The sequence below is a fragment of the Brachycentrus maculatus genome, unplaced genomic scaffold (assembly GCF_059751285.1).
Source record: "Brachycentrus maculatus isolate JH-2025_06_01 unplaced genomic scaffold, ASM5975128v1 h1tg000322l, whole genome shotgun sequence".
Lineage (NCBI taxonomy): Eukaryota > Metazoa > Arthropoda > Insecta > Trichoptera > Brachycentridae > Brachycentrus > Brachycentrus maculatus.
The window spans coordinates 635,884-663,724 of record NW_028281071.1 but is presented as its reverse complement, the minus strand read 5'-3'; the positions used below and the strand labels follow the sequence as shown (position 1 = coordinate 663,724).

Below are 27,841 nucleotides of genomic sequence, written 5' to 3'. Positions count from 1 at the left end.
AGGTTTTTGTTACTGTTTTCATTATTTCAAAAATTATCGCAAACCATTTTTTTGGAAAGACCCAATTTGTCTTTCGAAAAAAGTTTATTTTCGACTCCAGCTACATCCCTGAAGAATTATTTAGTTGATGTTTTTTTCTACTTTTGTCTATATTAGTCTACGTCGTTAATAATATCTGTGCCTCGATCTTGAATGTTGATTTTTTATCTATGGTTGGGTGCAGTGGAAATTTATTGAAGTTGATTTATTATTGTGGATTTAATTATTTAATTGGCTATTCCCGAATGATTAGTGAAGTGTTTTTTAAACAAATATATATATTTTTGATACTGTATTGTATGTAAGAATCCGTTCGTGGCGAAAATATCGCTATTATAAATTATAAACGTTAGCAAAACAATCCTGTCACTTAATTACACCTACAGATCGTAGAAAGTTATCGCCGTGTGACGTATAAGAGAATACTATAATTTCCTAACATATTCCGCTTGCTTCCGGACGATACTTTATAATGTTGAGCAAGAGAGCTACGCGTTAGTGTCGGACGTTGAACGAGAAGCTAAATAAACTCGATGTTTGACAAGGAATGTATGACCTTAAAATGTGAATGTTTTCTTCTAATGTCGTTCTGATTTTGGTGAATGAGGTCGGTTGTATCGAAAGTTGGTGATTCCTGTCCGCAGTGAGCATGTGCGAGGATGTGCCAGTCCACTCCAGTCGATCTGGAGGCATCAGGAGTAACCTCCACATTCAGCTCTCGACCCACCAGAGGAACCACAGCTTGGACTTCAGGTATGCGCCTTGTACATTGTTTACGTTAAGATTGTTGACATAATTTATTACCACATTTTAATATTAGCTATGTAAGTACAGAATTTTCTAATGAATCACTTTATTTAGTTTGCAATTGAAATATAAATTACCTCCAATATTTTATAAAGCCTAGCATTTAACACTAGAACCGTTGAAATATATCGCACTTAATAACTGTACAACTTCAGAATAAAAATAATTATTTTGTCTATTTTTTAAAAGATTAAATTATCCAATAAAGATTATTATATCCAAACATTAAATGTTTCTAAATGCAAAATTTTAATTAATGAATACGCACTACAATAATCATAAAAATTACAATAAATGTATACAAAAAAAATGTATATGTATATGTAATATATATTGTATTACAGAAGTATTGGGAGAATAGCTTGTTTTGTCCATTATCTGGTGTAGTGTGTTATGGTTGTCACACAGTGGCAGGGTATTGTAATGTGATTTGTAATTCTAAAACATCTCATTGGCTATTCAATGAATAAGAAACTCATTGCTCACAATATGTATATTGTATATTTAATTTTGTATCAAAGCTCTTGCTTTATTATATCACATAACTCTGTGTGGTTTTATTTAAATATTTATTTTAACATAGCAACATACATGTTGCTCAATTGAATTAGTTTACAACATTTTGAGTGTGTCCAAATACTTGTTCACAAAATCTGGATTATCTCCAATTACAGGAGTTATTTTCACATTATTTTTTGACATCTCATCAAAGATGAAGAAGAATATGGAAGTCTGGGCATTTACGGTCTGGTCAAATTATAAGCTTAAATAATTAAAATGAAAATGGTATTTTCTGGCGTTTCTCATGTGTGTGATTATAATCCAGGATTTGGACCTCACATACTAATATAAGAGTTTCTCCTTAATAAAAAGCTTCTTTACATCTCACCAATAGATGTCTCTAGTGAAGTTCTAGCGATTCAAGAACAAAATTTCTAAATTGGTTCATGTATAAAGAACTTCCAAGAATTTGAGTAGTGTGGTTGTCAATAATGGGTAGAATTGGTGAATGTTACACGTGTGTAAAGTGATCACTTAAACCAGCCGATGACGGTCGTCAGCCCCATAAATGCCCAGACTTCCATATTCTTCTTCATCTTTGATGAGATGTCAAAAAATAATATGAATTAGTTTAATGAAGAGATATGTATAGTTGACAGTTGATTTGTAGTCAGTATGTTTTGCCATTTCACCACGAATTGACTGAATAAATATGACCGTTGTGCGCGTCATAGGTTCGATGAATGGGAAAAAAATCAATATTCAGCTTGATCCTCTTTTCCAATGCAAAATTTTGTTCACTGATGAGGCACATTTTTCGTTAAATGGCTATGTCAACAAGCAGAATTACCGAATTCGGAGTGGAGAAAACCCAGAAGCCTTTGTCGAGACGCCCTTACATCCATTAAAAGTCACTGTTTGGTGTGCTTTATGGGTAGGTGGAATCATTGGCCCATATTTTTTTTACATATGATGCCGGCCAGAATGTTACGGTCAATGGAGAGTGCTACAGAACCATGATTACTGACTTCTTCGTACCTCACTTGAATGGCATTGATGTGACAGAGGGTATCAACAAGATGGCGCAACATGTCACACGGCTGGTGCCACCATCAATTTACTGTGGGAAATTTGAATTTGTATACCTCCAAAAAAAACACTGTATTATGCTTTATTTGTGCAATCTATTGCTGATGACTTTTCTATCAAAAGTTCATTGTATGTAATTTTTTTTATGATTTACCCAAAATAAGGGAAAAAATAAATCGTAATTACGATGCATTCTACATCATTTTAAAACACCGTAATACGGTGTTTGAAAATGATGCGGAATGCATCGTAAATACGGTTTATTTTCTTCCTTATTTTGGGTATATCTTAAAATTGTTTGTTTATAGTTTAGTCAGGTTCTCGTACCATTGTGTTGTGAACTGTTGAGTTCTGCCACAATTTATTTCCTTCTTTTAAAAAAAAATGCAATGGAGAAAATTCTTCTTCTGGCTTTTATCCATAGCCACCACATTGGATTGATGCAGTTTTAGTTTGGTTTCTGATTATGTGATGACGGGTTGATAAATCCCATACTCTAGATCCTAGGATAAAGTTTGATGTTGTATGGTAGTATGTTTGATTGGATGATGTAAACAAAAGAGCTCAGGGTGAAAGACAATGGAAAAGGTAATAAAGGAGAATAACAAGTACCTACTATAAAAGAGAAAACGAGAGTAACACCAATAACTAGAGCACTCGGGGTTGCATACCCTTATGCGTACTAGTTTACGTAGGACGTACATGCTAAGGAGTCCTTTGAGATAAAAAGAAAAAAAAATAGTAGGTAAAATTAAAAATGTTTTGATTTGTGTTACCAGATGCGGGCCCCAAGTGCAGGGTGGTTCTGGAGGGCACCAGCGGAACCGCTCCCTGGACAGTGTTCTGCAGCGGATACCAGAAGCTCCCCCAACGCCTTCCCCCAGTATTACCACTGTCCCCCCACTCGGTATGTCTTTTCTCCAATACCACTAATTGTAAAGACTCCCATTTCCAATATTGTAGGTGAGATGAGACATTTTACGAAAATAATAACATAAATGTACGAAAAAATAAAATGACCACAGGATTGCTTGAAAAATATTTGATAAATTTGACAAAATCCTTATTTGTTTTTACATTTCATTTAACACGTTGAACGCCATGGGGGGAACCGTTGACCTCGCCTGTGTTGGACCGCAGCGCCATGGGGGCCACCAGTGACCTCAATCAAGAGCTATATTCCAAATGCTTTAACTATGGAACCCATCTTCAAATTAAAAAAATTAAATAAACTAAATACATTATATTATTAAAATACGTAAATTATTGTCCGCCTCCGTAGTGTAATGGTCAGCACACTCGGCTACCGTTCTGGAGGTCCCGGGTTCGATTCCCAGGGGGGTCAAATAAATATAAGTGATTTTTTCACTCTTATATTTATTCCATATTACCCTGGACTGGTACCTGAAGCGGAGGGCTGATCACCTTTCCTAGACGTGTTTACGTTCGAGATAACACTGCGTTTATATGATGCAGTGCCCTATGCATCATTGGGGTGTGGATAAGGGTTTGAAAAAAATTATTGAAAAGTTTTTTTTTAATTTCAAAATTGACAAATTTTAGTGTTGGCGTTTAGCGTGTTAATGCATATAATGATATTCAAAAACAGTATTTTGCAGGCAATTATTATTTATTGGTTTTGGCTTACAAGCCCTACCAGTTGGTTTGGTGAATTTCCACACCAGACTTGAATAAATAATAGACTTTTTTTTACCATTTACATATCGTAGTCGTACAGGAGAAAGTGACCAACTACCAAAACGTAAAATGTTCAGGAGGGCCATTAAAGTCACTTTTGCTTGGCAAGAAAATAAACATCAATACGGTTTGTCATTTTTACCTAGTCAATATGTTATACTTCCAAGTTTAAAATCCTTTGCGATTTTTTTCAGGGCAATATTAAGCTAGTAAGATATCGAATAGTCAATGGTCACGTTTTTGTAAAACAATGCACTTGGTCACTTTCTCCTGTATGACAACGATATAGAAATATCACCCTTTTTAATGAGGGTAACGCGATGTATTATTTTCAAAGATGTTTTCTTCTACCATTAACTGTTTGAATTTTATCAAAAAAATTACATTATTATAGGTTTTTAATAGTGGAAAATTAATGAGACTTGATTAGGGAAATCAGGATTATAAATATTTAGAAATAATAAAAAAACTTTATACATTTTAGTAAAAAGTTTATGGTTAAAAAAACGTATTAAAATACTTCACTGTGATTTTTATTCAAATTCTGATAAACCCTTTGATTGAGCAGTCGGATTAGAATATGCATTGATTTATTGTTTGTAATTTTACTAAGCAATTTAATATTTTTTTGAGAAAAATGGGCTGAATTTTGCCACACTTATTCTTTTCTCATTTTATTTATAAGTATTAATAAATAAATAAAAAATTAAATAATGAATTAAATGAAAATTGAAGACCAACAACCGTGTACTCCTCATTCATCAGTAAATTAATAAATGTTACGAAGTCGTCAATCAATTATTATATCTGTTTAAATTGTGACATTGGTGATACGTGATTATATTAGGTATAAGTAAACATAGATATCTATGTATGTGTATAGTAAATATCTGGTAGGGTATGGTGCTGCTATTTGAAATGTAGTTCCTTCAGTACAATCAACATAAATTTAAATAAATGTGATGTCGCCTTTCAGCGTTCAACATTGCAAATATGCAGCTATAAGTTGTGATATAACAGTGTCAACTAATTTATCTTTCCTGTTTATAACATTTAAACTTTAAAGATGCCAAACTATATGTATTTAAAAGCTGTTTTGTTTTAAATTAATATATCTAAAGTTTTTTATTATATTTTTTATAAATAATGCAATTACTGTAACATTCAAATAAACTAACAGTTTTATGCAAAATTTTGATGCAATGAGCTATTTATATGTTTAATTTCTCTCCTATATTTTTTTATGTATTTTAATAAGAATTCCACTCCTTGATTGATTACCTTGCGATTGAAATATATATATATATATATATATATATATATATATATATATATATATATATATATATATATATATATATATATATATATATATATATATATATATATATATATATATATATATATATATAAATATATACATATATATATATATATATATATATATATATATATATATATATATATATATATATATATATATATATATATATTTGGTGAAAAAAAAAAAAATTCGATAAGAGCAATGTTTCCTAAAGTTTTTAGCTAGCTACTGACCTGAAAAGATTTTTTTATCATATAAATACCTAAATAAGTCAGTAATTTCGTTATCATAGAGGAGGAGATTGTTTTTTGAGAAAAATTAACAATTTGTAACTAAAAGAAAACCCCTTTGGGAATCACTGTTTTTTTTTAACAGTTATGCACACCAAACGACAGTATAAACGAGTATATGTTATGACTTGCTAAGGTCATTGGCATACACATTTTTCTAAGTATTTCTCATAGTTTGATAAGATTATAAACATAAGAGTTACCGAGAGCGTGTAATGTCAAGGCTGTTCAGCTTTGTAATAATCAAACTTTTCAATTGGCAATGCTCACACCCACTTAAGAAGTTTTGCATTCCACTTATCTTATTATATTTCAATTGACTCCCACTTTAGTGACTTAATATAATATCTTCTCAATTTAATTTCTTCCATGCCTTAACAACATTTATAAAGATAGTGAATATATTTCTTTCAAATCTGAAGTAAAAAAAGTAATATGAAATAGAAAATCCTTAATCCATTTATTTAATATTTGGTGTAAATTAAAATTATTAGTGAATGAATATTCATGATTATTCTACAATATTTTCACTATTTTAGGATTTTAATATTTTACACTATTTTAATATTTTTCTAGGAATACATAAATGAAATAAATCATACATAGAAGATGTATGAAACATTACATGCATACAATTGAATTTGGTTCTGACATAATTTTTGTCACCAATATTATTATATCATAATGAAAAAAACCAATGCAGTATTATGAGTATTTTTAGACTAGATTATTTCTTTGATCCTCTGCACCTAATGGTGCATAAGGAGCCGCATGAGATTGATATGGCGTCAACTTAATTTATAACTTTATGAATGCAAAGGATTTAGTCCTGAACTCCAGATTTTTGGTTGTGCAACATATTTGATAGGCTACAGGTAACGTAAGTGAAAGGGAAGCTGTTTTCTAGAAGCCAAAAGAGTATAGCAAAATGTAAAAAAAAAATTGTTGTCTTTTTATTTCCTGTTTTAAATGTCAAATAACAATATAATACTCTAGACCAGCGGTGCGCAAACTGTTTTTATTTCCAGTCTCCCATAATAAATTAAAATGATGCGGAATGCATCGAAATACTTGTTACAATTGATTTTAAGAAATAGTGGTATTTAATAAGTAATACTCAAATTAAAAATGAAAATATTCTCCCTGTGATTTTGCACCCTAGGGAAAGTATGAGTTTTTTTTTCATTCTGTAACAATGAACACATGCAAAAAAATCCTTATTAAGCGTATGAAGTAATCTCAATCTGATGTTTGTCAGTTAACAAAAAGAATTATCGCCGTTATTTGACCATGTCTATAACCAAATGTATGAGATATTGATTTATTATATTTACTCTCTAATGTTTGCTCAGCTTGCTTTGAAGAACTCATTCTTATAATTTATTATTGGTGGATTTTAAGTAGATTTACTCATTGACACAAGACATTTGCGTGATCTTGCAGCCATACAAATGTAACATTCAGAGGGGAAAATATTCAATACATGGACGTATAATATACTGACATATTTCAATTTACATATGTTAAAGCAGACTTTGCTAGTAATAATGTTCGTGATGGTCTATTACATAATGCATGCAGTATAAAAATTATTGCCGAATTAGATTGTAGATCGAATAACCAAACAAAATGATTTTGCATGTGTTATACTTATGTGTATTACAATGCAATAATTATTATTTGAGACATCTGGTGTGTAAGAGTAGAGGCCCACTAGCAACTGTTTCCAAGCAAATTATTAATAATAAAAAAACAACTTTTTTGATACCCATTGCCAATATTTTCGTTGAGGTATCTTTAAAATTCATAATGATATAATAGTTTTGTAACAATTTTATTTTTCCTCAATACATTAGCAGCGTACAGTTTACACGCGTTTGTACTAGTACAGTATGTAGCCATGCTTGCTCTAGCCATTGCTACTGTTCTCCTTACAATTCCTTCTCAATTTTCTTTTTCACATATTTTTATTAAAAAAATATTACTAACGTAAGTCATATATATATATATATATATATATATATATATATATATATATATATATATATATTGTATTACATATTCACCAATCCACTTCTTTTTCCAAGATTTCAAAGTACTAGACTGATCACCTCGCCATAGTTAACGATTATGCAATGCTCTATGCACCATTTGATCGGGGTCTAAGAGATAATACAAATAAAACTGATTGAAATCCTTTTTGTTTATTGTATTACATATTCACCAATCCACTTCTTTTTCCAAGATTTCAAAGTACTAGACTGATCACCTCGCCATCGTTAACGATTATACAATGCTCTATGCACCATTTGATCGGGGTCAAAGAGATAATACAAATAAAACTGATTGAAATCCTTTTTGTTTATTGTATTACATATTCACCAATCCACTTCTTTTTCCAAGATTTCAAAACTAGACTGATCACCTCGCCATCGTTAACGATTATGCAATGCTCTATGCACCATTTGATCGGGTCAAAGAGATAATACAAATAAAACTGATTGAAATACTTTTTGTTTATTGTATTTATTTATTTGGATTAACAACAGGAATACATACAAAATAAAACATTAATAGAATATACATATAATAAACCCAATTACAGCTAACCACATAAATACAAAAAGATTAGTACATTCTTTTGTTTTTTTTAAATTACCTAATGTCCAAGTGACTCTGAAATCTAGCTACGACTCATGCAACACCGCTTATCATGACTCTACTCAGGCTTAAACTTTTTAAGTTTCATAGCCTATCCCTACTCGTGAGTGGATTTACTCTTTATGTTTAAAGTTACTATAATTTCATGTAATTCATGAGTGAAAATTCTAGGCTGAAACACTCGCACAAGAAGATTGATACAAAAGATCTAGTTGGTAAATGAATGTGTAGAATTTTGCTTGTTTATTGACTAGTGAGTTCACTAGCTCAATAGCGCTTTCACTCATTGACAGGAAATGTGCATATATCAAAACCCCTTACTAACCAACAAGTTTGATGATATCCAGGTTCCGATGACTCTGGGATCATATGCCCGGTGAACAGCGGGAAGTACGGGGGCGCGCCGGCAGCCGACGCAGCCCCCGTGGTGGGCAGGTCCCGCGAGAGCCTGGACTCGGGGGCGCCCGAGGGGAACGACGAGGATGCGGAGGAGGACCAGGACTGCCCGAAGGAGGGGCAGCCCGGGGAGAAGGAAGGCAGCCAGGTGGAGCAGAGCGCCCCTGCCAAAGTGGAGGGCAAGGATGAAAGCAAAGCCGAGGTAACAACTTTATTCCTTGTAAATAAAAACAGTAATTTTTTACCACTTGAGTTATATTTATATTATTTTTTGACATCTCATCAAAGATGAAGTGTAGAGACACAAATATTATTATTATCAATCGGAGAAGAGACCTCTTGTACGGTGATAGAATGCGATAACCACAAAATAGAAAAAATAAATTGCTTGTTGGTTGAAAAGCGAGAAAGTAAGTCTTTTTTTCTACTGACAACATATTGAGTGTGTCCAAACACTTATTCTCAAATCTGGATTATCTCCAATTATAGGAGTTATTTATCATATTATTTTTGACATCTCAATATAGATGAAGAAGAATATGGAAGTCTGGGCATTTACGGGGCTGACGACCGTCATAGGCTGGTTTAGGTGATCACTTTAAACACGTGTAACATTCACCAGTTCTACCCTTTATTGACAACCACACTACTCAAATTCTTGGAAGTTCTATATATATGAACCAATTTAGAAACCTTGTTCTTGAATCACTAGAACTTCACTAGAGACATCTATTGGTGAGATGTAAAGAAGCCTTTTACTAAGCAGAAACTCTTATATTAGTATGTGAGGTTCGAATCCTGGATTACAATCACACACATGAGAAACGCCAGAAAATACCATTTTCATTTTTATTATTTAAGCTTATAATTTCATCTTTGATGAGATGTCAAAAAATAATATGAAAATAACTCCTGTAATTCGAGATAATCCAGATTTTGTGAACAAGTATTTGGACACACTCAAAATGTTGAGTTATATTTATTTAAACGACTAGTTTCGGAAGCTTCAGATGCTTCTATCTTCGGGTCTAAATATAAACCAGTTTATATTTAGATCCGAAGATGGAAGCATCTCTTCAGAAGCTTCTGAAACTAGTCGTTAAAAATAAAACTCAAGTTGTAAAAAACAAGTATTTTCATTTACAATTTCATGTCTTACCGCAAAGTGAATGCCAAAACAATAAATTAAAATACTTAATTCTTTTTTGTATCTGATAAGGGCGCCCGGGAAAAATTGAGAGTTTTAAGAATTTTCACAATAATAAATATCTTTCTGAGAGGTGTGTACATGATTCATGTCTAAAATAATAATAAAAAGTATGGAAGAAGCCAAAGCAGTCTACATCTAAGAAGTCATTCTTTTTTATTTGCTTTCTTTATTGTTTTGCAGTAGAAATTACATCTCTGTGTGCTATTTACACATTGTTTAAAAATGCTTAAAAATGGGAAATACTTGACATATTGTTGGTAGAGAGCAGGAGACGCTTATAAGCATTCTATCTGCTTACTTTTGGTACAGCGCGAGAGATGCCAAAAAATATTGTACAGATCGGAATTGGGTTTGCGGTTACTTGTGATTAGTATATGACCCAAATTAGTATACTTATTAGGGTCGGGGTTGATGAAAAAACTACCCGACAATAATGTGTTAATAAACATGACAATTGATTATAATAACATTTTTGTCACTAACTTATTTTATCAGATTTTGGATTTGCATCTATAATGTTTCTCTGATGCAGATATATCGCTCACTCCTTTCAAGAACGTCAATAAATCAAAAAACTTGATTTTTCAGGAGAACGTTTTTAAAGTTTAAAAATATAACACAATGTATTAAAAATAAATACCAAGCCACTAATTGACTAACTTTTTACTGTGCAACAGATCTTTTTAGGTTAAACCTGAAGGTTTTTTCTCTATTTGAAAAATATTTTGTATATTTAAAAAAATAATTAAACAATACATTTTCTTCAAAATGCAAATCATCATTTTCTGCCCTGTAGCGGGTAAATATTAAGTCCAAAATATGCCTATTTTGCTAGGATACAGTACATTTTCTGAGCATTCCGAAAACATGCACAACTGAAAATTGTCGATTTTTGATTTATGACGTTCTTGAAAAGAGTGAGCGATATATTCTAGTCACAAGATGTGGTAAAAGAATGGCTTCTAGGATAAAATTAATGAGTACAATCCAGATGAATTTGTTCCACTGTTCATTTTTAAATTGGTTTTTTTTAATGCCTGGTTGTAATAGTCCCTTGGTATTTGTAAGGGTTAATTCATAGAAAAAGATTATTCTCTGCAAATAATAAGACTATTCTCGCCCATGTCACCCTTCTACAAACATTTATCAATATCAACAAAATTGAAAAATGTACCATTTGCAAATCGCCAAAACTGCGAGTGAAAAAATCCCCTCTATTTAAAAGCAGTCGTATTTAGATCCTATACTACACCATTTAAAAAAAATTGATGAATGTATAATTTTTTTATCAATCGATGAATTGATATAAAAAATTTAAGCCATGAAAGTTTTAAAAATATGTCGAAAACAGGCACTCAAAAGTAATGTTAGATAATACATTAAAATAATTGTGAAGATATAAAATATGTAATTGTAATATTGATCAATGCTATTTTTTTAATCATCTGATAAAACATATCAAAACCAAAAACAACTTTATTTAATCCATTTTGGGTTGGTAGACAGACAGATATCAATCTCAGCTCCAGATCAAAGTTCAACGCAGGTAATAATTATGGCTCTCTCATATTATTCATATTTTTGTTTTCTTGATCATTTTGCATAAATTATACTTTATAAAAAAGTATTGTTAAATGTATTTTGTGCATCTAGAAGCTCAAAACTCATTTGAATAATCTATAATACTAGATGTGTAAATATACAATTGTTGATTTAAATGAATCTGCATTGACGCCCACTTATTTGACCTTGCGAATGAACACAGCAACTTGATAAGGATTAAAATATCATACTTTTTTTTAAAGTTTTTTTTTCATGGTTTAGTTAAACTGGTGTAAATTAATTAAAAATAATAGGTATCTTTGCCCTCCAAGGCATTGAAATATCAAAAAAGAATGCTACCTTGCGATGCTACTTAATATGATATACACACATACAAGCTATTGTCACTTTTGTTAGTATGTAGATACATCCACATGGTACAAATGGATTTTTGGTAGCACTCATCTTCCTCATTCATATGTTTTACAAATTGTTTGATATTTTTTAGATTACATATTTATTTAGATTAAGGGTCGTGACTGACCGGAGCCATTTTGTTGTAACGTAACACGTTACGATGTGAGCATTCAGGCAGTCAGTACAGCGAGCCGAGCGCTTCATCCATAGTTTCGGATGCTCGCCGCGAGCGATGTTACGACGTTACGTTACGTCGAAATGCTCCGGTCAGTCACCATCCTAACATATTGGCCAAAGTCCTTTTTCAATTACTCTATTCTACGCTAATACCTACAGCTGCACTTTTTTTTTGCTTCATCTTTTTGTAGGGTCTCTCACTTATTTATAATGAAATAAAACTCTCATTAATAATAATAATGTAAAATTGATCAATTAATATGGAATGCTTTATTTCATAATAATGTATACAAAGAATTACAAAGTAAATGTGGATCGCATTTATGCAAATTGCCATTGCTTTGTTAAACCCTTCAAAAGGCATTTAAAAATAATTGTTTTATAAAGGGATCTTTGGCAATTCATTCCTTTGTTAATCGTGATAAAATAAATGATTGAAGATGCGCATTATAATATGAATTAAATCATAAATAAGCGCAATTTTCTATTGCAAAATGGTATATTATTTATAGCTTAAAAAAAACTTTGTTATAAAATTAATATGTATTTGTGTCTTAATAACTTAATTATATATAATAAGATATATAGCAATTTTATAGTAAAATTGGTAGTAAAGTTTAAGTTATAAAATAGAAAATCACAAAGCTATTGCTTCAAATATTAATCATATGGTATTTCTTGATGAAATATAAAGAAATTGCATGATCCGTATGAAGTGTAGCACACATAACATTATGTAATCTTCTCTGTGGTAATAAAATAAATACATATTTATAAGAACTTTCATGCTTGGCGGGAGTGCAATAATGTTTATATTTTGTTTTATTTCATGTCGAATCATCACACGCAATTTATATCAAATGATTTTGATGCACTGTATGAAAGTAAATATTTTTACTGCAGTGAAACTCGGTTATAATGGCCGTAAGTACTGGTAATTCTGCTATAACATTAAATCAGAATAGTAAAATTTTTATCCATATAAAGGACACTTTTATTTTACTTCGTATTCAATATCTGTACACTTGATAATATTTACACAAATGCTAAAGGTCTGAGTCACGTGCAAAATTGTTGGAGAGAAAGGTATTATTTATATTTTTTCTGGTAATTTTTGCTCATGTTTGTGGTATCTATGTGTTTTAAAAGAAATGGTAAATATATATATAAATGGTAAATCTTAATACTGTTTTCTTCACCACAGACAGATATTCAGTAAAACTAATAAAAGTAAATAAATAAGTGATTCATAATCGCTCTTTGCGTTCACCCTGCATTATTTTTTTTAGAAACAAGTATAGGTTTTCCTACAATTAAAAAAAATACATAACAGTAAGTTTAAAAAGCAGCAATATTTTTAATATTATAAGTATTGGATTCGTAGTGCATATTTCCAATATTTCCAAATACATATTTAAAATTAAAATATTATTTTTTAACTACTTTATTTAGAGTTTTTAAATTTGACGTGTTTTAAGTCTCTAGTCTTCTTCAGGGGTATTGCAATGGAAAGCCGAAACTGCTTAAAAAATAAAGTTTGTCTAATTAATTATTATTGCAATCAAGAAAGATTTTTATTTTATTTTTATTATCTCGTAACAATTTTTTTGTTTCTTTGCATTTTGTATTAATTTTGCAATAATGTGTGTGGTTAAATAAAAAACAAATCCATATTTTATTTCTTCAATTAAAGTTTTTCAGTCCATGACATTATAACCAAGTTTCGCTGTATAGTGGTATGAGATTTAAAATATAGTTGAACAGTGTTAGGGATAATAATCTTATGTTGAGTAATCTCACAGATGCACTTTGTGATTACATATATTTAACGCTGCTCTAAATATATGTATCTTATTATATTTGGTAATGTGTGTTCACGCTTCGTGGTTCGAGTACCGTGTTACAATCCTACACATGTCTTGTGAAACTCATTAAAACGATTTATAATGTTGAATTTGAACACCATAATAATTTTAATGTGCTTTGTAATTTTAAATGCGTGTTTTGAACCTCAGTCTGAGTATTATTTTTGAAAATGTACATATGATTGGTGTGAAACCAAAATGAACTAGTCAGGTGTAAAATGTGTGGGAGCGCTCTTGTAATTTTTTTTATACAAAAATAATTTTTACCATGCAAATATTCACAAAAATCAACTAAGTTCAATAACTGCCTTTACTGAAAGTAGGATGGAGGCAGTATTGAGTTGGTTTTGCATATACGGAATAAATTTTAAATAGGTTAGCTAATTATTCAATTTGTATGAGATTTGTAATGGACCTTTTAGTATGGTGCTCAGTATTTTTTCCTACACTCCATAGTGCATTTAGCTATATTGTTGGGGGTTCCAGGTTTCTAAGGAGGTAAAACAATTAAAAATAAAAAAGGATTAATCCATAAAGCCTCTATTTTAAAGACTTGTCTGCAGGTATGATACTTAGGATAGGGAAGGTGAATGTGAAAAACACATCACAAATACCCAGACCAATTGAAAATAAATATTTATTGAATTTATTTTGCAATTGGTGGAAATCAAACCTTTTATGTATTAATTTTAAATCAAACACAGATTTTTTGAGTCTACTAAGTTGTATTTTATTAACAAAAAACACATAAAAAATTATATTGTGACAATTGTTTCGCCTTGACATTCGTTTGATAATGCCCTAACAAGGCGAAACAATTGTCACAGTATAATTTTTTATGTGTTTTTTGTTAATAAAATACAACTTAGTAGACTCAAAAAATCTGTGTTTGATTTAAAATTAATACATAAATTAAAATGGAGTTCTACAAATTAAACGCCAAGTCAATAAATAAATAAAGAAATCAAACCTGCCCATTTTGTAGTTGGGCGTCTACCCAACTACGCCACCGCGCCTGTCAAATAACTTTTTGGCAAACTTTAATGATTTATTAAAAAAAAAAATGTTAAAAAACGTACAGATAATACCTTTTTGTATTCAAATATTTCCCTACATTCCGCAAATTTATTTTGGTAAACAGTGACTCACTAGTCAAGAGTAGTATCAAGTTGCAGTTTTGCTAGATGCAACATTATTTTGTTGTTGTTTACTTTCTTGATACACAGTTCATGAGTATATCAGTAGCATTAGTTTTGATACATAACATTATCTTTATGGTTGACCATTATTTGAATTTGGTGTGGTTCATTCACAGGCGCACGCGAGAGAGGTGGCCAGGTCCAAGGACTTCCTCCTGCGGCTGTTTGAAAGCAAGCTATTTGACATGCACATGGCCATCGGCTACCTCTTCAACTCCAAGGAGCCGGGAGTGCAGAGCTACCTGGCCAACAAGCTGTTCAGTTTCCCCAACGAAGATGTGGACTTCTACCTTCCTCAACTGGCCACCATGTACATTGAGATAGATGACGTTGCTGAGGTAAGTTATATTATTGTTATATTTTTATTTATGGTAAAGATGCATAAATCATTTGAACTCTACTTAAATGTGGCAGCACACTATTGTATTTAGAATAGAATAGAGTAAATAAGGCCGGATATGGGCCAACTTTTATTTTATAATATCTTTGATTTGACAACAATCGCTGTGAATAGTTAGTTGTTTGTTAGTTGATAGTTAGTTAATGGGCAATGCACCTTTTTGTCTAATGGTGCTTGACTGGAGGCCTAGAACAGGACGCAGAAGGGTGATTAGGCCTTAGACAAGATGGTCCGATGACATTAAAAAAGTGGCAGGCCTGCACTGGAAGAGAGTGGCGTCCAACAGAGAACTTTGGAAGTCCAAGAGGGAGGCCTTTGTTTAATATTGTACTCGAGAAAAAGGCTGAAGTAAAGTGTTAGCGACGTCGGCGGCCCAGAAAATTTGCCGAAATAAATCAGTTCTGTGCGACTACTGAATCCTGCGTTTCATTTCTCCGCTCCCGACCTACGAGAGCTTGCCGCGCCGCCAGCCTGGAGCGTTTCGCCTCTGTGCACCGATTCACGAACCTGTTTCGGAAAGCCCTTTTCAGGGCTATTGAGGTTGACTTGTCGGTGCAGTGATTTGTATCCAGCTTACAACTGGGTACAGCGGTGACGTCTAGAATCCTCATTGATCTCGACCAACGCGTCATCAAGCGGTCCTTACACCACCGCCAAACTGTCGGGACTTGCCCCTTCTTGTGCCGCAGAGAAGACCACAGATTACAGTCTTGTACGGACGGAAGACATCTAGTACATAAAGTAAAAAGTAAAATGGGCAATGAGTGACTAGCCCAGTCCACATTCAACTCCAACTGAGATGTTGATGTTTACATGCGTTAAAACATAAGATGTTTTAAATTTTAACTAAAAATTTATATTAATGTGTTGCATGGTTACTAGGTTTTGCATCCGTACCTAGTGCAGCGCTGCCGGGCGAGCGCGGACTTCGCCCTGCGGCTGGCGTGGTTGCTGGGCGCGTACGGGGCGGGAGACTCCAGCGGCGCGAGCGGCAGGGCTCGCGGGCGCGGGGCCCGCCTGCGCGCCTCCCTGCTGGCGCCCCCGCGCGTGCCGCCCCTGCAGAGGCCGTCGCACGCCGGGGGGCCACACCACACCCGATCCAGGTACGCCAATCTAGAGGCACTCTTTTGTACACCTTTTGCCCTCCACATGCCGCATAACATGCCTTGCTTCATATAAATAAAAGAGTTTCTGCCTAATACAAATCTTCTTTTCATCTCACCAATAGATGTCTCTAGTGTCTTGTGTCTCTACACTTCATCTTTGATGAGATGTCAAAAAATAATATAAATATAACTCACAAGTATAACTATAAATATGATAAATTTATAAGCAAAAATGATTTATTTAAATTTAATTGGGGCTGTGGACAGATCTGACGCCTCTGCCCTGAGGGCCCCTCCGCTGCCGCCTCCGCCCCCGCCAGCCACCGCCCTTGGAGACCTGCTGAGTGGGCGTGCATTCGACTGCGGCTGCAGCTCTCCCTCCAACTGCCACTGCGTCCAGCCGCAACTGCACTTTATAGGTTTGCGCTCTTTATAATTATATTAACACAAGGGATGGAAAAGTGGATATTGAGAGTAGAGTGAATGCAGGGAATAGAACAAATAGTGCTTTGAACAAAGTGATTGCAAATAAAAATATGTCCGTGGAAGCCAAACTGGCGGTTCACACGGAGTGCTGGTACTGACTCTGATGTACGGAGGCGAAACATGGAACTGGCAAACATGGAGCGAATGGATAACGAGAGAATCACTAAGAAAATATATACGACGAATGTGAGCGGTAGAATAGAAAGACATTACGACAAAATGCTCCGGTCAGTCCACACCTTAAGACTCCTTATCATTCATCGTTCACTTTGTGTAATACCACTTTAATAAACCCTAATTTGTGACTACTAGTTCCGGAATAATAATTAGTGTTTATTAAAGTGGTATTACACAAAGTGAACGATGAATGATAAGGAGCTTGTTATATTACCATACCAGAAAGTTAACAATGCTTTTAATATACAAAACATATAGTGGAATTATGTATTTTTTGACCCATTCCAGACGCGCTGGTGAACATCGGCAAGAAGCTGACCCCGATAGCCTCTCAGGAGCTTCGCAACACGCGGCTGCGGGCGGAGCTGGTGAGCCTCAATCTCAACCTGCCGGCGCGCGTGTGGCTGCCCCTGCACCCCGTGCAGCACTACGTCCTCAGGATACCGCCGCAGACGGCCGCCGTGCTCAACTCCAAGGACAAGGTTGGTGCCACTGTCACTACTACCGGAAACTGATAATGTATACAGTGGAACCTCTCATAACGAGTAATTCACATTTTGCGTAACGAGTTACAGAGAAAGGGAAAGTCCCTTTTTCACGACATTCACTTGTGATCTGGTACTTACGCGCCACACAATACAAAAAATATTTCGTTTACGAGAAAGATTCTGGAACGAATTATGCTCGTCATGAGATATTGCCATGAGATACGCCACTGTATATTGTTTTTCAATAATGCAACTTAAAATAGTATTTGAAGACTAATAGATTTGATTTTTCAATGAATCGTTACATGACAAAGCGATGCCAAAAAAAAAGATATACTTAGACCATTAAGTCTCCTCTCCTACCTCTACAAAATTTTTACAAAAATCGTAATCATTCTTCTTCTAACCTTTATCTGTGATAAATGATGCACAGGGCACAGCATCAGATTGACCCAGTGTTACATTGATTGTTGAAAGACTAGGTGATCAAGAACTGCGCTTCAGGTGCCACTGCAGAATGATTTTAAATCAATATTAATGTGGAAAATCACTCATTTTGATTTTGACCCTCCTGAGAATTGAATCCGGGAACTCCAGCATGGTAGCCTAATGCACTTACCACTGTGCTTTGAAAGCGGACAGTAACAAAGCCAATAGGATAATGATAAAATTGGATAACAAACCCGGAAACAAGCTGGGTTTCGGTCAGAATATGGCACGAATGACCACCTTCAGATTAACCAGAGAAATTAGTTACATTGAGGCAAATATAAAATGCTGTTCTTCTTTACTTTTTTCGACTACAAAAATATTTATTTAATCATGTATTATATATTATATAGTCTTATATAGTTTTTTTTTTCACTCTAATATTTATGCAATATTACCCTGAACTGGTACCTGAAGCGGAGGGCTGATCACTTTTTCATGTGTTAATCATCAAGATAACACTGCATTTATATGATGCAGTGCCCTATGCACCATTGGGGTGCGGAAAATAGTTTAAAGAAGAAGATAGTTTTTTTACGAAATTTTATACCTAATCTCAAACAATATAAAACGTAGTTTACAATAAAATTGACAAAAATTACACAAAAATAGTAATCTGCCATGTGAGTTTAGATTTGCTGTAATCAAATGTAATTGTTTCCAGACTCCGTATTTGCTGTATGTGGAGGTATTAGAAGTGGGAGAAGCAGCACCGCTCCCCACCAGAGTCATCCAACAGCCCACCCCCATCCGACACGCCCGCAGTGAAGAAGCACTTCCAACAGGTAATATCAGCTTTCCCTATTGCCTATAATGCTCCTTACTTTTTCCCATAATTTATTTACAACATTTTGAGTGTGTCCAAATACTTGTTCACAAAATCTGGATTATCTCCAATTACAGGAGTTATTTTCATATTATTTTTTGATATCTCATCAAAGATGAAGAAGAATATGGAAGTCTGGGCATTTACGGGGCTTACGATAGTAAGCCCCGTAAATGCCCAGACTTCCATATTCTTCTTCATCTTTGATGAGATATCAAAAAATAATATGAAAATAACTCCTGTAATTGGAGATAATCCAGATTTTGTGAACAAGTATTTGGACACACTCAAAATGTTGTAAATAAATTATCTGGTCAAATTATAAGCTTAATAATAAAAATGAAAATGGTATTTTCTTGCGTTTCTCATGTGTGTGATTATAATCCAGGATTCGGATCTCACATACTAATATAAGAGTTTCTGCTTAGTAAAAAGCTTCTTTACATCTCACCAATAGATGTCTCTAGTGAAGTTCTAGTGATTCATGAACAAGGTTTCTAAATTGGTTCATATATATATGTAGAACTTCCAAGAATTTGAGTAGTGTGGTTGTCAATAATGGGTAGAATTGGTGAATGTTACACGTGTGTAAAGTGATCACTTAAACCAGCCTATGACGGTCGTAAGCCCCGTAAATGCCTAGACTTCCATATTCTTCTTCATCTTTGATGAGATATCAAAAAATAATACCATAATTTTTATTTTTATGTACCCAAATATTAAAATAATATGTTTGCAGAGTGGCGCACATTCTCCGTGTATTCCCCTTATGACAATCCGGAAACTGAAGGCTGCTGGAGTCAAGAAGATGATGAACTGACACTTCAGGTATAAATCACGCATTATTAAGATTTTAACTGACCATTGACACATTTTGAATGGGTATTTTTTACACCTGCGGAACGCTAAAGACGGGATTTGATAATTATGCACATGTAGTTAAGACCTTAATAAAGAGATTGGTATATAATATTCATATTATAATACATTAGATAATTCCTTCTTTTCTGCCTTTGAAATGAGGGCGGCGCAGAAGGTAAAAATACCCTTCTTCTTCTAACCCTTATCCGCACCCAATGGTGCATAGGGCACTGCATCATATAAACACAGTGTTATCTTGATCAGCTTCAGTGATCAGTCCAGGGTCATATATAAATAAATACTAGAGTGTAAATTCACCAGTATTTATTTACACCCCCCCTGGGAATCGAACGCGGGAACTCCAGCACGGTAGTTAAACACGCTAATCATTACACCATGTCCATTATTATTGTCCATTGCCGACTAACCTTTCCACTCGTACTATTTAACCAACAGATTTGTATTGTTGGGTAATATATTCAAAATAAAACAAGGTTTGTTGGATTGAATTCTACATTTATTTATGTATATGTTAATACGTGACGCGTTTCGTCTTCTTAGGACATTATCAAACACTTTGATTGTTTGATAATGTCCTAAGAAGACAAAACGCGTCACGTATTAACATATACATAAATAAATGTAGAATTCAATCCAACAAACTTTGCTTTATTTTGAATATATTACCCAACAATTCAATATGGAATTCTACCAACTGTCTGCAATTACAATAAACAGCAGATTTGTTTTAATATTACTTAGAATCTGAGAGTTTTAAATAAAATTTCGTAGATATTTGGTTATTGCTTTCAATATCCTCATATGAATGTTTGATTTCGTATTCCTGATTCTATTGTTGAATAAATTTGCCAGTACCGATGCAAGGCAGCCGACAGCCTGTCTCAGCTCTCCGGATCTTCCGCGTCCTCGAGAGAAAGTGTCCTCCTGGCGGCTGCCGACGTGCGGAGACGACTAGCTGCTGCAGAAGAGCATGACGGGGCGCACGCCTTCAGGAATGCTAAGGATCCCAGCGCGCAGGCTCTCAAGGTAACATTACGAATATGCAACAATTAATATTGGTAAATTGACACAGAAATACATTATGGTAGATGGTATTATTAAAAGGAAGGATTATCCCTAACAATTTCCTCGACCAGAAGACAGTGTTTATTTTGCACAGCCAAATAACAAATTGGTAAAAAAATATGATGTTACCTCTTTGATTATTATTTTAAAATGGTGTATTTTAATGTTTCAATTGGACCATTTTAATCTTTGAATTTTTATGCAATTCTTTCTACTTTACAACCCTTTCTATGGATTCGTTTACTATCCTTTGATAAATTTATTTGTAGAAAAAAAAGCTAAATCACAGAAATCATATTTAAATGACTGTGAAAGGCGACTGTGGAGATTTCTTTATATTTTTAACGTGTTTCTGTCTTTTTCTTGCCTTGTTATATTTAACTTGTGTACCAATTTTCAGTTAGCAACACCGAGCAACCGATATCTCTCTCTCTCTCTCTCTCTCTCTCTCTCTCTCTCTCTCTCTCTCTCTCTCTCTCTCTCTCTCTCTATTCAATTTTCAAGTTGATTTTGTTTGTTTGCAGGAGCTGTGGAGTGAAAAAGAAGCGCGCGTACGGGCTAGCTCCCCGTACGGACAACTTGCGGGCTGGCGCTTGCTCGGCGCAATTGTGAAGTGCGGTGACGACTTGCGCCAGGAGCTGCTGGCCTCACAGCTGCTGCAAGCGCTGCAGGCCGTGTGGGATCAAGAGCATGTACCGTTGCGCCTGCACCCCTGCAGGTATACACAACTACACTTGTTCTTAGTCTCTCAGCTACTTCAAGGTCCCTCTTCTAAGTCTTCAAAACAAACATGTGTTACCTACATTTCAGTACATATTTCTTTCCATTCCTTCATTCTGGGATTCTCTGATTTTCATTCCAGTACTCGCTTCCCATACCTTCCTTATTCTGAGAGATATGGTGTCAATAAACAAGAAGTTTTTTTTTTAAAAGGAATAACCCGCAAAGCCTCTACTTTTAGGGCTTGTCTGCAGGTAGGATAGTAAGGATAGGGAAAGTAAATGTAAAAAACACATCACAAATACCCAGACCAATGGAAAATAAATCTTACTTGAATTTATTTTGCAATTTGCGGGAATCTAATCCACGACGCCAGTTTCGCAGTTGAGCATCTATCCAACTACTTCACGGTGCCTGTCTAAGTTTAAAATATAGTGGAACCTCTCATAACGAGTTTAATTCGTTCCAGCATCTTACTCGTTAAGTGAAACAATCGTTAAGCGAAACATTTTTTCCCATACAAATCAATGTAAAATACGATAACGCGTTCCAGGCCAGTTTTTATATAATTTTTTTTAACATTTATTCAAATAAATTCCTTATGAATTTAAGGAGTGTAAAAACTTGGAATATAATTTATATTTAAAAAAAACGTAAATAAAAATATGAATTTATGACAAATAATTAATCCCTTTTCGCTAGAAAACTATTTTAAGACATTTGTTTTTGTAGACGCTTCAAAATTTGGCAAAAATGTGTCACAGAATTATCATTTAATAAATTTGTAGCATGAATAGCCACATCCTTATTTGGGTGATGCTTTTTAACGTATGATGCAACAGTTTCCCATGCTTTCACCATTTCTCTTATTGTACTAGAAGATTGTTTATCTGCTGCTTCTTCCTCTTCCATTAACGAACTCATCTCCATAATTTCTTGCTGTGAAACACGATGCAACTCCATAAGCTCTTCGGTGGTTAACTCCTGGCTATACTCTTCAATATCGTTGTTATCCACCTCGAATCCCGTGATATTGCAGAAGTGAGGGTCCTCTTGGTAAACCTCCTTCCCAAGCTGCGAAAGTCCCGGTTCACAAGTGAATGTCGTGATAAAGGGACTTGCCCTTCCTTTGTTACTCATTATGCGAAACATCGCTTGTTAAGGGAGCAACTTTATCACTTTTTTTTTGTTCGTTATGCGAATTACTCGTTATGAGAGGTTCAACTGTAAATGTATTTCAAATATTTAAGGCACTAACTTTACACTAACTTTTAGCATTAACACAATTACCCCCAACTCCTATCCCTATCGAAACTCAATAATTTGTTCACTGTTTCTTTGATATATTATTATGTCTGTTTAGTTATAAAACAAACCCTGAAGAGGGCAACAGGTTGTTGCCGAAACTAGTTGGCTTATAATAATAAAATTGAGTGGATCAAAAAAAAGTTATTTTATTTCTCCAAATAATATAAACTAAATGTGCACAAAATATGACCGTTTTTTTATGTCCTCTCCATTTGATCGGTCGGTATGTTCATCTCCCACTCTCCTTACAGGGTGGTGTGCTTGTCGGACGACTCGGGGCTTATCTCGCCGCTAGTGAACACCGTGTCGCTGCACCAGATCAGGCGCCAGTCGGGGCTGTCCCTGCGAGGGTACCTGCTCCGGGAGCACGGCCCGCCCACCGGGGAGAGGTTCATGCGAGCGCAGACCTCCTTCGTGCGGTCGGCCGCCGCCTACGCCCTGGCATCCTACCTCCTGCAGCTCAAGGACAGGTAAAATCCACAGATTATTCCTATCCAAATGGAAATCTGGACCTTTTCGCTTTCTTAATGTTAACACATTGTTTGCGGGGAACACTTAAAAGCGTCTTTAACATACTGTTGGTATAGGGCGAGAGACACTTGTGAGCAGTTTATTTGCTTACTTTTGGTAGAGCGCGAGATGCCAAAAAACATTGTACAGATCGGAGTTGGGTTTGCGGTTACTTGCGATTAATATATGACCCTAATTAGGCATACTAATTAGGGTCGGGGTTGATGAAAAAACCGCCCGAAAACAATGTGTTAAGAGAGTAATTATAGCCATGTGTTAATGTTTTTGAAATGTGGTGCTGAAGGCAGATGGTATGCATTCCTTAGACTGCAAGACACACTAATGTCTCCATCCTCTAGGAGCTATAAGTAATCAAAAGATTTTCCATAACATGCTGAAAAATGATAATTACTTACAATTTAAAAAATTGACAAAAATAACGAAGAGTCTCTTGAGAGAATTTTGAAAGCTTGAGCTAGACATTGATTTTATAATGCCATTTTCCATTATATTTTTTTTTACAATTTTATATCCCCTAGAAGAGTTTTATTACTTAAAATCCTATTTACCAGGATTCTCAATATTATAGTTTTAGAGACTCAATATTCAGTTTTGCAGTTTTCGGAATGTAGCATATACCAACGATTAGTGTCGTGTTTCACAAATGAGAAAAATTGTGTATTACTTTATAGAATTACAAAAAGAAATGTACCTGTTTCAAAGTATGGACATTTTTTTATGTTTAATCATGCTTTTTTCAAATCTTTCAGGCATAATGGGAACATTCTCTTGGACGTAGAAGGTCATTTGATTCATATAGACTTTGCATTTATACTGTCCATATCTCCTAAGAATCTTGGCTTCGAGACTTCACCATTTAAGGTAATCATAATATGCACATTATTAACACCCATACACAAAATATAAAAATTTCTACTGCAATACAATGAGTCTTATGTAATGTTTAACTACACTTGTTTCTTATGAATCCCAAGAAATTTACTACAGCGATTGTTTTTTTCAGTTGACAAGTGAGATAGTGGAAGTGATGGATGGTGACGAGTCAGATATGTTCTCCTACTTCAAGATCCTGATGTTACAAGGACTGGTCGCCGCTAGAAAACATCAGGACAGACTTCTTCATATAGTAGAAGTCATGCGACCAGGTCTGTATGAACCCTTAATATTTGATGCATAGTAATACTGCTCTATCTGTTTTTTTTTAATGAGTCACTATAAATAGCTCTGACTAATAATTTAGCAACTGCTAGAATCTGAGTAAATAAGGGCTATGCTAAAATGAAAGTACATTACACATACACTTTTAGTACATTACCATACACTTTTTCATAAAGAATTTATTTAAACATTAAATTTTATTTATTACACAATATAACATTATCACGTTCCTTGGAATAATATGTTTTATATTTTCATAAAAGTAATTTTAAACTTTGTTATTTGTGTCATTCATATAAAAACAAGGCATGTTTTTGTGATCGCTTTTTATATACTTTTTAAACTATGTCAACAGTAAAAATATTATTATGAATAAATTGTTTCATACTTATGAGGAAAATAGGAACCTATTCTAAATTAAAAGTATTTTTCATTTTTTGTCGCTTCAACTTTAAATAAGCGAGTTTTTCCCGCGTTCGGTTCATTTTGGAGATGTTTCTTTAGGTATGAAATAACGCGGATTGCTTCCAGGTGGCCAGCTAGCTTGCTTGCGTGGAACCAGTGCCCTGCGCGGCCTCAGCACACGCCTTCACACGGGCCGCACGGAGGCGCAGCTCGCTGCCTTGGTAGACTCTCTGGTTCACTCGGCTCTTACCTCCATCTCCACACGCCTCTACGATCGCTTCCAGTACATGACCAACGGCATTCTTTAGTTACTCCCCTCTAAGAGCCGATTCAGAAGGGGCATGAGCATTCATTCACGCTGCGTGAGCTACTCCTCGGGTAACCGTGCGATTATGGCATGCTCCCATATCTATCGAGCTTCAGTCGTGCGATTTCAGAAACACACGGTTTCTTGTGAATGAATGCCAGGCCAAAGTAATTCGGTCCCCCATCTGAACTAAAACTTAATATGGGGGTCTGTTCTCAGAGCCTTCTTGCAGTGTTAAAAGTAAAAATTAAATTTGTAAACATTAATGAATGTGGTTCTGAATATCCAAATAGCCTAGTAATCAGTGCTAACTTTTAAAAATATTTGTTATCTCATATTAAAACATCACGACTTTCTCATGTGTGTCTGTGTGTGTAATTTTAAATTAAAGTAAGAATGAACATCACAGAAATAATGACAATTTATCCATTATTGAAAAATGAAGATTTGCGCATATTGGTGCAAAATTAAACTGTACATAAAGTATCCAACAGTCTATATTTTTCCAGAACTATTTCGTTATTGTTATAATAATTTCTAAAATTAATGAGACAATTTATTTTTCGAGTAACCGAATTCCTAAATAGATAGACATTGATGACAATTTTCTTACAGATGTGTAAAATTTGACAGTTGAGGCTACTGTATTCAAAGTGTGTTTAGTTAAATTTTTATTTTATTTTTAAAGCTTTTCTATATTATGTGACAAAAAAAGTCATACATGTAAGTTCCAAGTGCAACGTGTTGAATGATTTCTTACAAATGATGGAAATTTAAAATGTATGCAATGATTCAATCATAATAATCATAGAATAAGAGCAATTTGGATCAGTAGCTCCAGTTGTAATGTATTAAAAATTAAAATGTATACACATTATTTATTTAAACTTATGTTCATCACATTATGTAGTATGTAGCCTATGTCGGTTATTATAGAAAATTGATTAACATAATGTTCAACTGATCTGATAGATAGTGCACAGAAAGTGGTTGGGAATCGATTCCTATTTATGACAAAAGGTGCATTAACGTAGTGTTGTAAATAAATTGAAATTTGGGGTTCACAAACGAACTTAGAACGTGAAAAATAAGAAGCAAAAAAAGTTAATATCAATGCCGAATTTAATTACAAAATAATCATTTATCTGATTTCGGGGTTTTCTTATATTTATTTATAAACATTATAAAATTTTTTAAATCGTGTGAAATGTAAATAATAATTAACAGTTTTAAAAAAAAGGTATGGAAACAAGTTATTTTGAAAAGTTCATAATCTTCTAAAATACGAATATAAAGTGATATATTGTACATTCAATTTATTAAAAAAAATCACGTTAGATATTCAATACAATAATATAATGTCAAATGGTATAATTGAAGAATGGTAAGTAAATACAGTAAAAACTCTAATCCTTACACATTCAGTAATCGGACAGTCGGCATCTCCAAAAAAACTTATCCTACAATGATTGCAAATTTAGCCTGCGTGGCATTTCCACGAAGCCAATACTTAAGTCATTGCGCCAAGTCGAAAATGGCCTTGTGTGAACATTCATTCAGAGACAATTTTTTTAATACAATCCAACGACCCAATAGCCCCTATTTTCATACTAGATTGACTTGCCTATCGGGTTGCTGTAAACGTACGTTTCTAGCCAGTTAGTAGAACAGTATATCGCTGCAGCACCACAGTGGAAACAACTATTTGATGTTGCTTGCTCAGCGTTGTCAAGGGGATGGAGTAAAAATCGGCGTGCATATCAATGCATTAGAAAGAGATAACGCACTCCACAGGTGTTGTCTATTTGGCTTTACTTTTTATTCAAATTGGCTTCCCCCATTAAAAATTTTAACTTATTGGAATAAATAATCACCAAAAACATTTACACAAAGAACTACTTAAGAAAGAAAAAATCCATGAATGCAATATTTCATCAAAATCCCATCAAAAATCACTGTCAAAAATGTTCAAACATATAGTGGAACTGCCTATGCTACTGGACGATGTGAATATAACATCTTGTAATGGATTTTGTCATTGGAATGTCCACCAAGAGACCATTATCGAATGTGAAGGCCTGACTAAACAGTACCCTGTATTGTGTGATTGGTTTTCCTTAGTTAATAATACATATAAACTGATTTTTTCTTGTAATTTCATTTTTTTATAAATTATAGTGATTCAATCATCGGTAATCTGACATCCATCATTCCAATGTACGTGAGATTACAGAGACTACTGTATATTTATAGCGAATGTCAAATTTATCTGTCCTTA

At 34.0% G+C, this 27,841-nt stretch overlaps 1 protein-coding gene across 1 annotated transcript; it reads left to right on the top strand.

Moving 5' to 3' along the window:
* Positions 1-164: 164 nt before the first annotated feature.
* On the top strand, positions 165-27,515 carry LOC148304396 (phosphatidylinositol 4-kinase beta-like). The gene is made up of 15 exons (XM_088268414.1): positions 165-792; positions 3,216-3,343; positions 8,757-9,007; positions 15,332-15,553; positions 16,498-16,718; positions 16,989-17,140; positions 17,673-17,866; positions 19,026-19,146; positions 19,927-20,015; positions 20,922-21,095; positions 21,659-21,852; positions 23,414-23,632; positions 24,443-24,554; positions 24,697-24,838; positions 25,383-27,515. Exons 1-15 carry the CDS (start codon positions 689-691, stop codon positions 25,562-25,564), a joined length of 2,505 nt encoding a protein of 834 aa, XP_088124540.1. The 5' UTR covers positions 165-688; the 3' UTR covers positions 25,565-27,515.
* Positions 27,516-27,841: the final 326 nt, after the last annotated feature.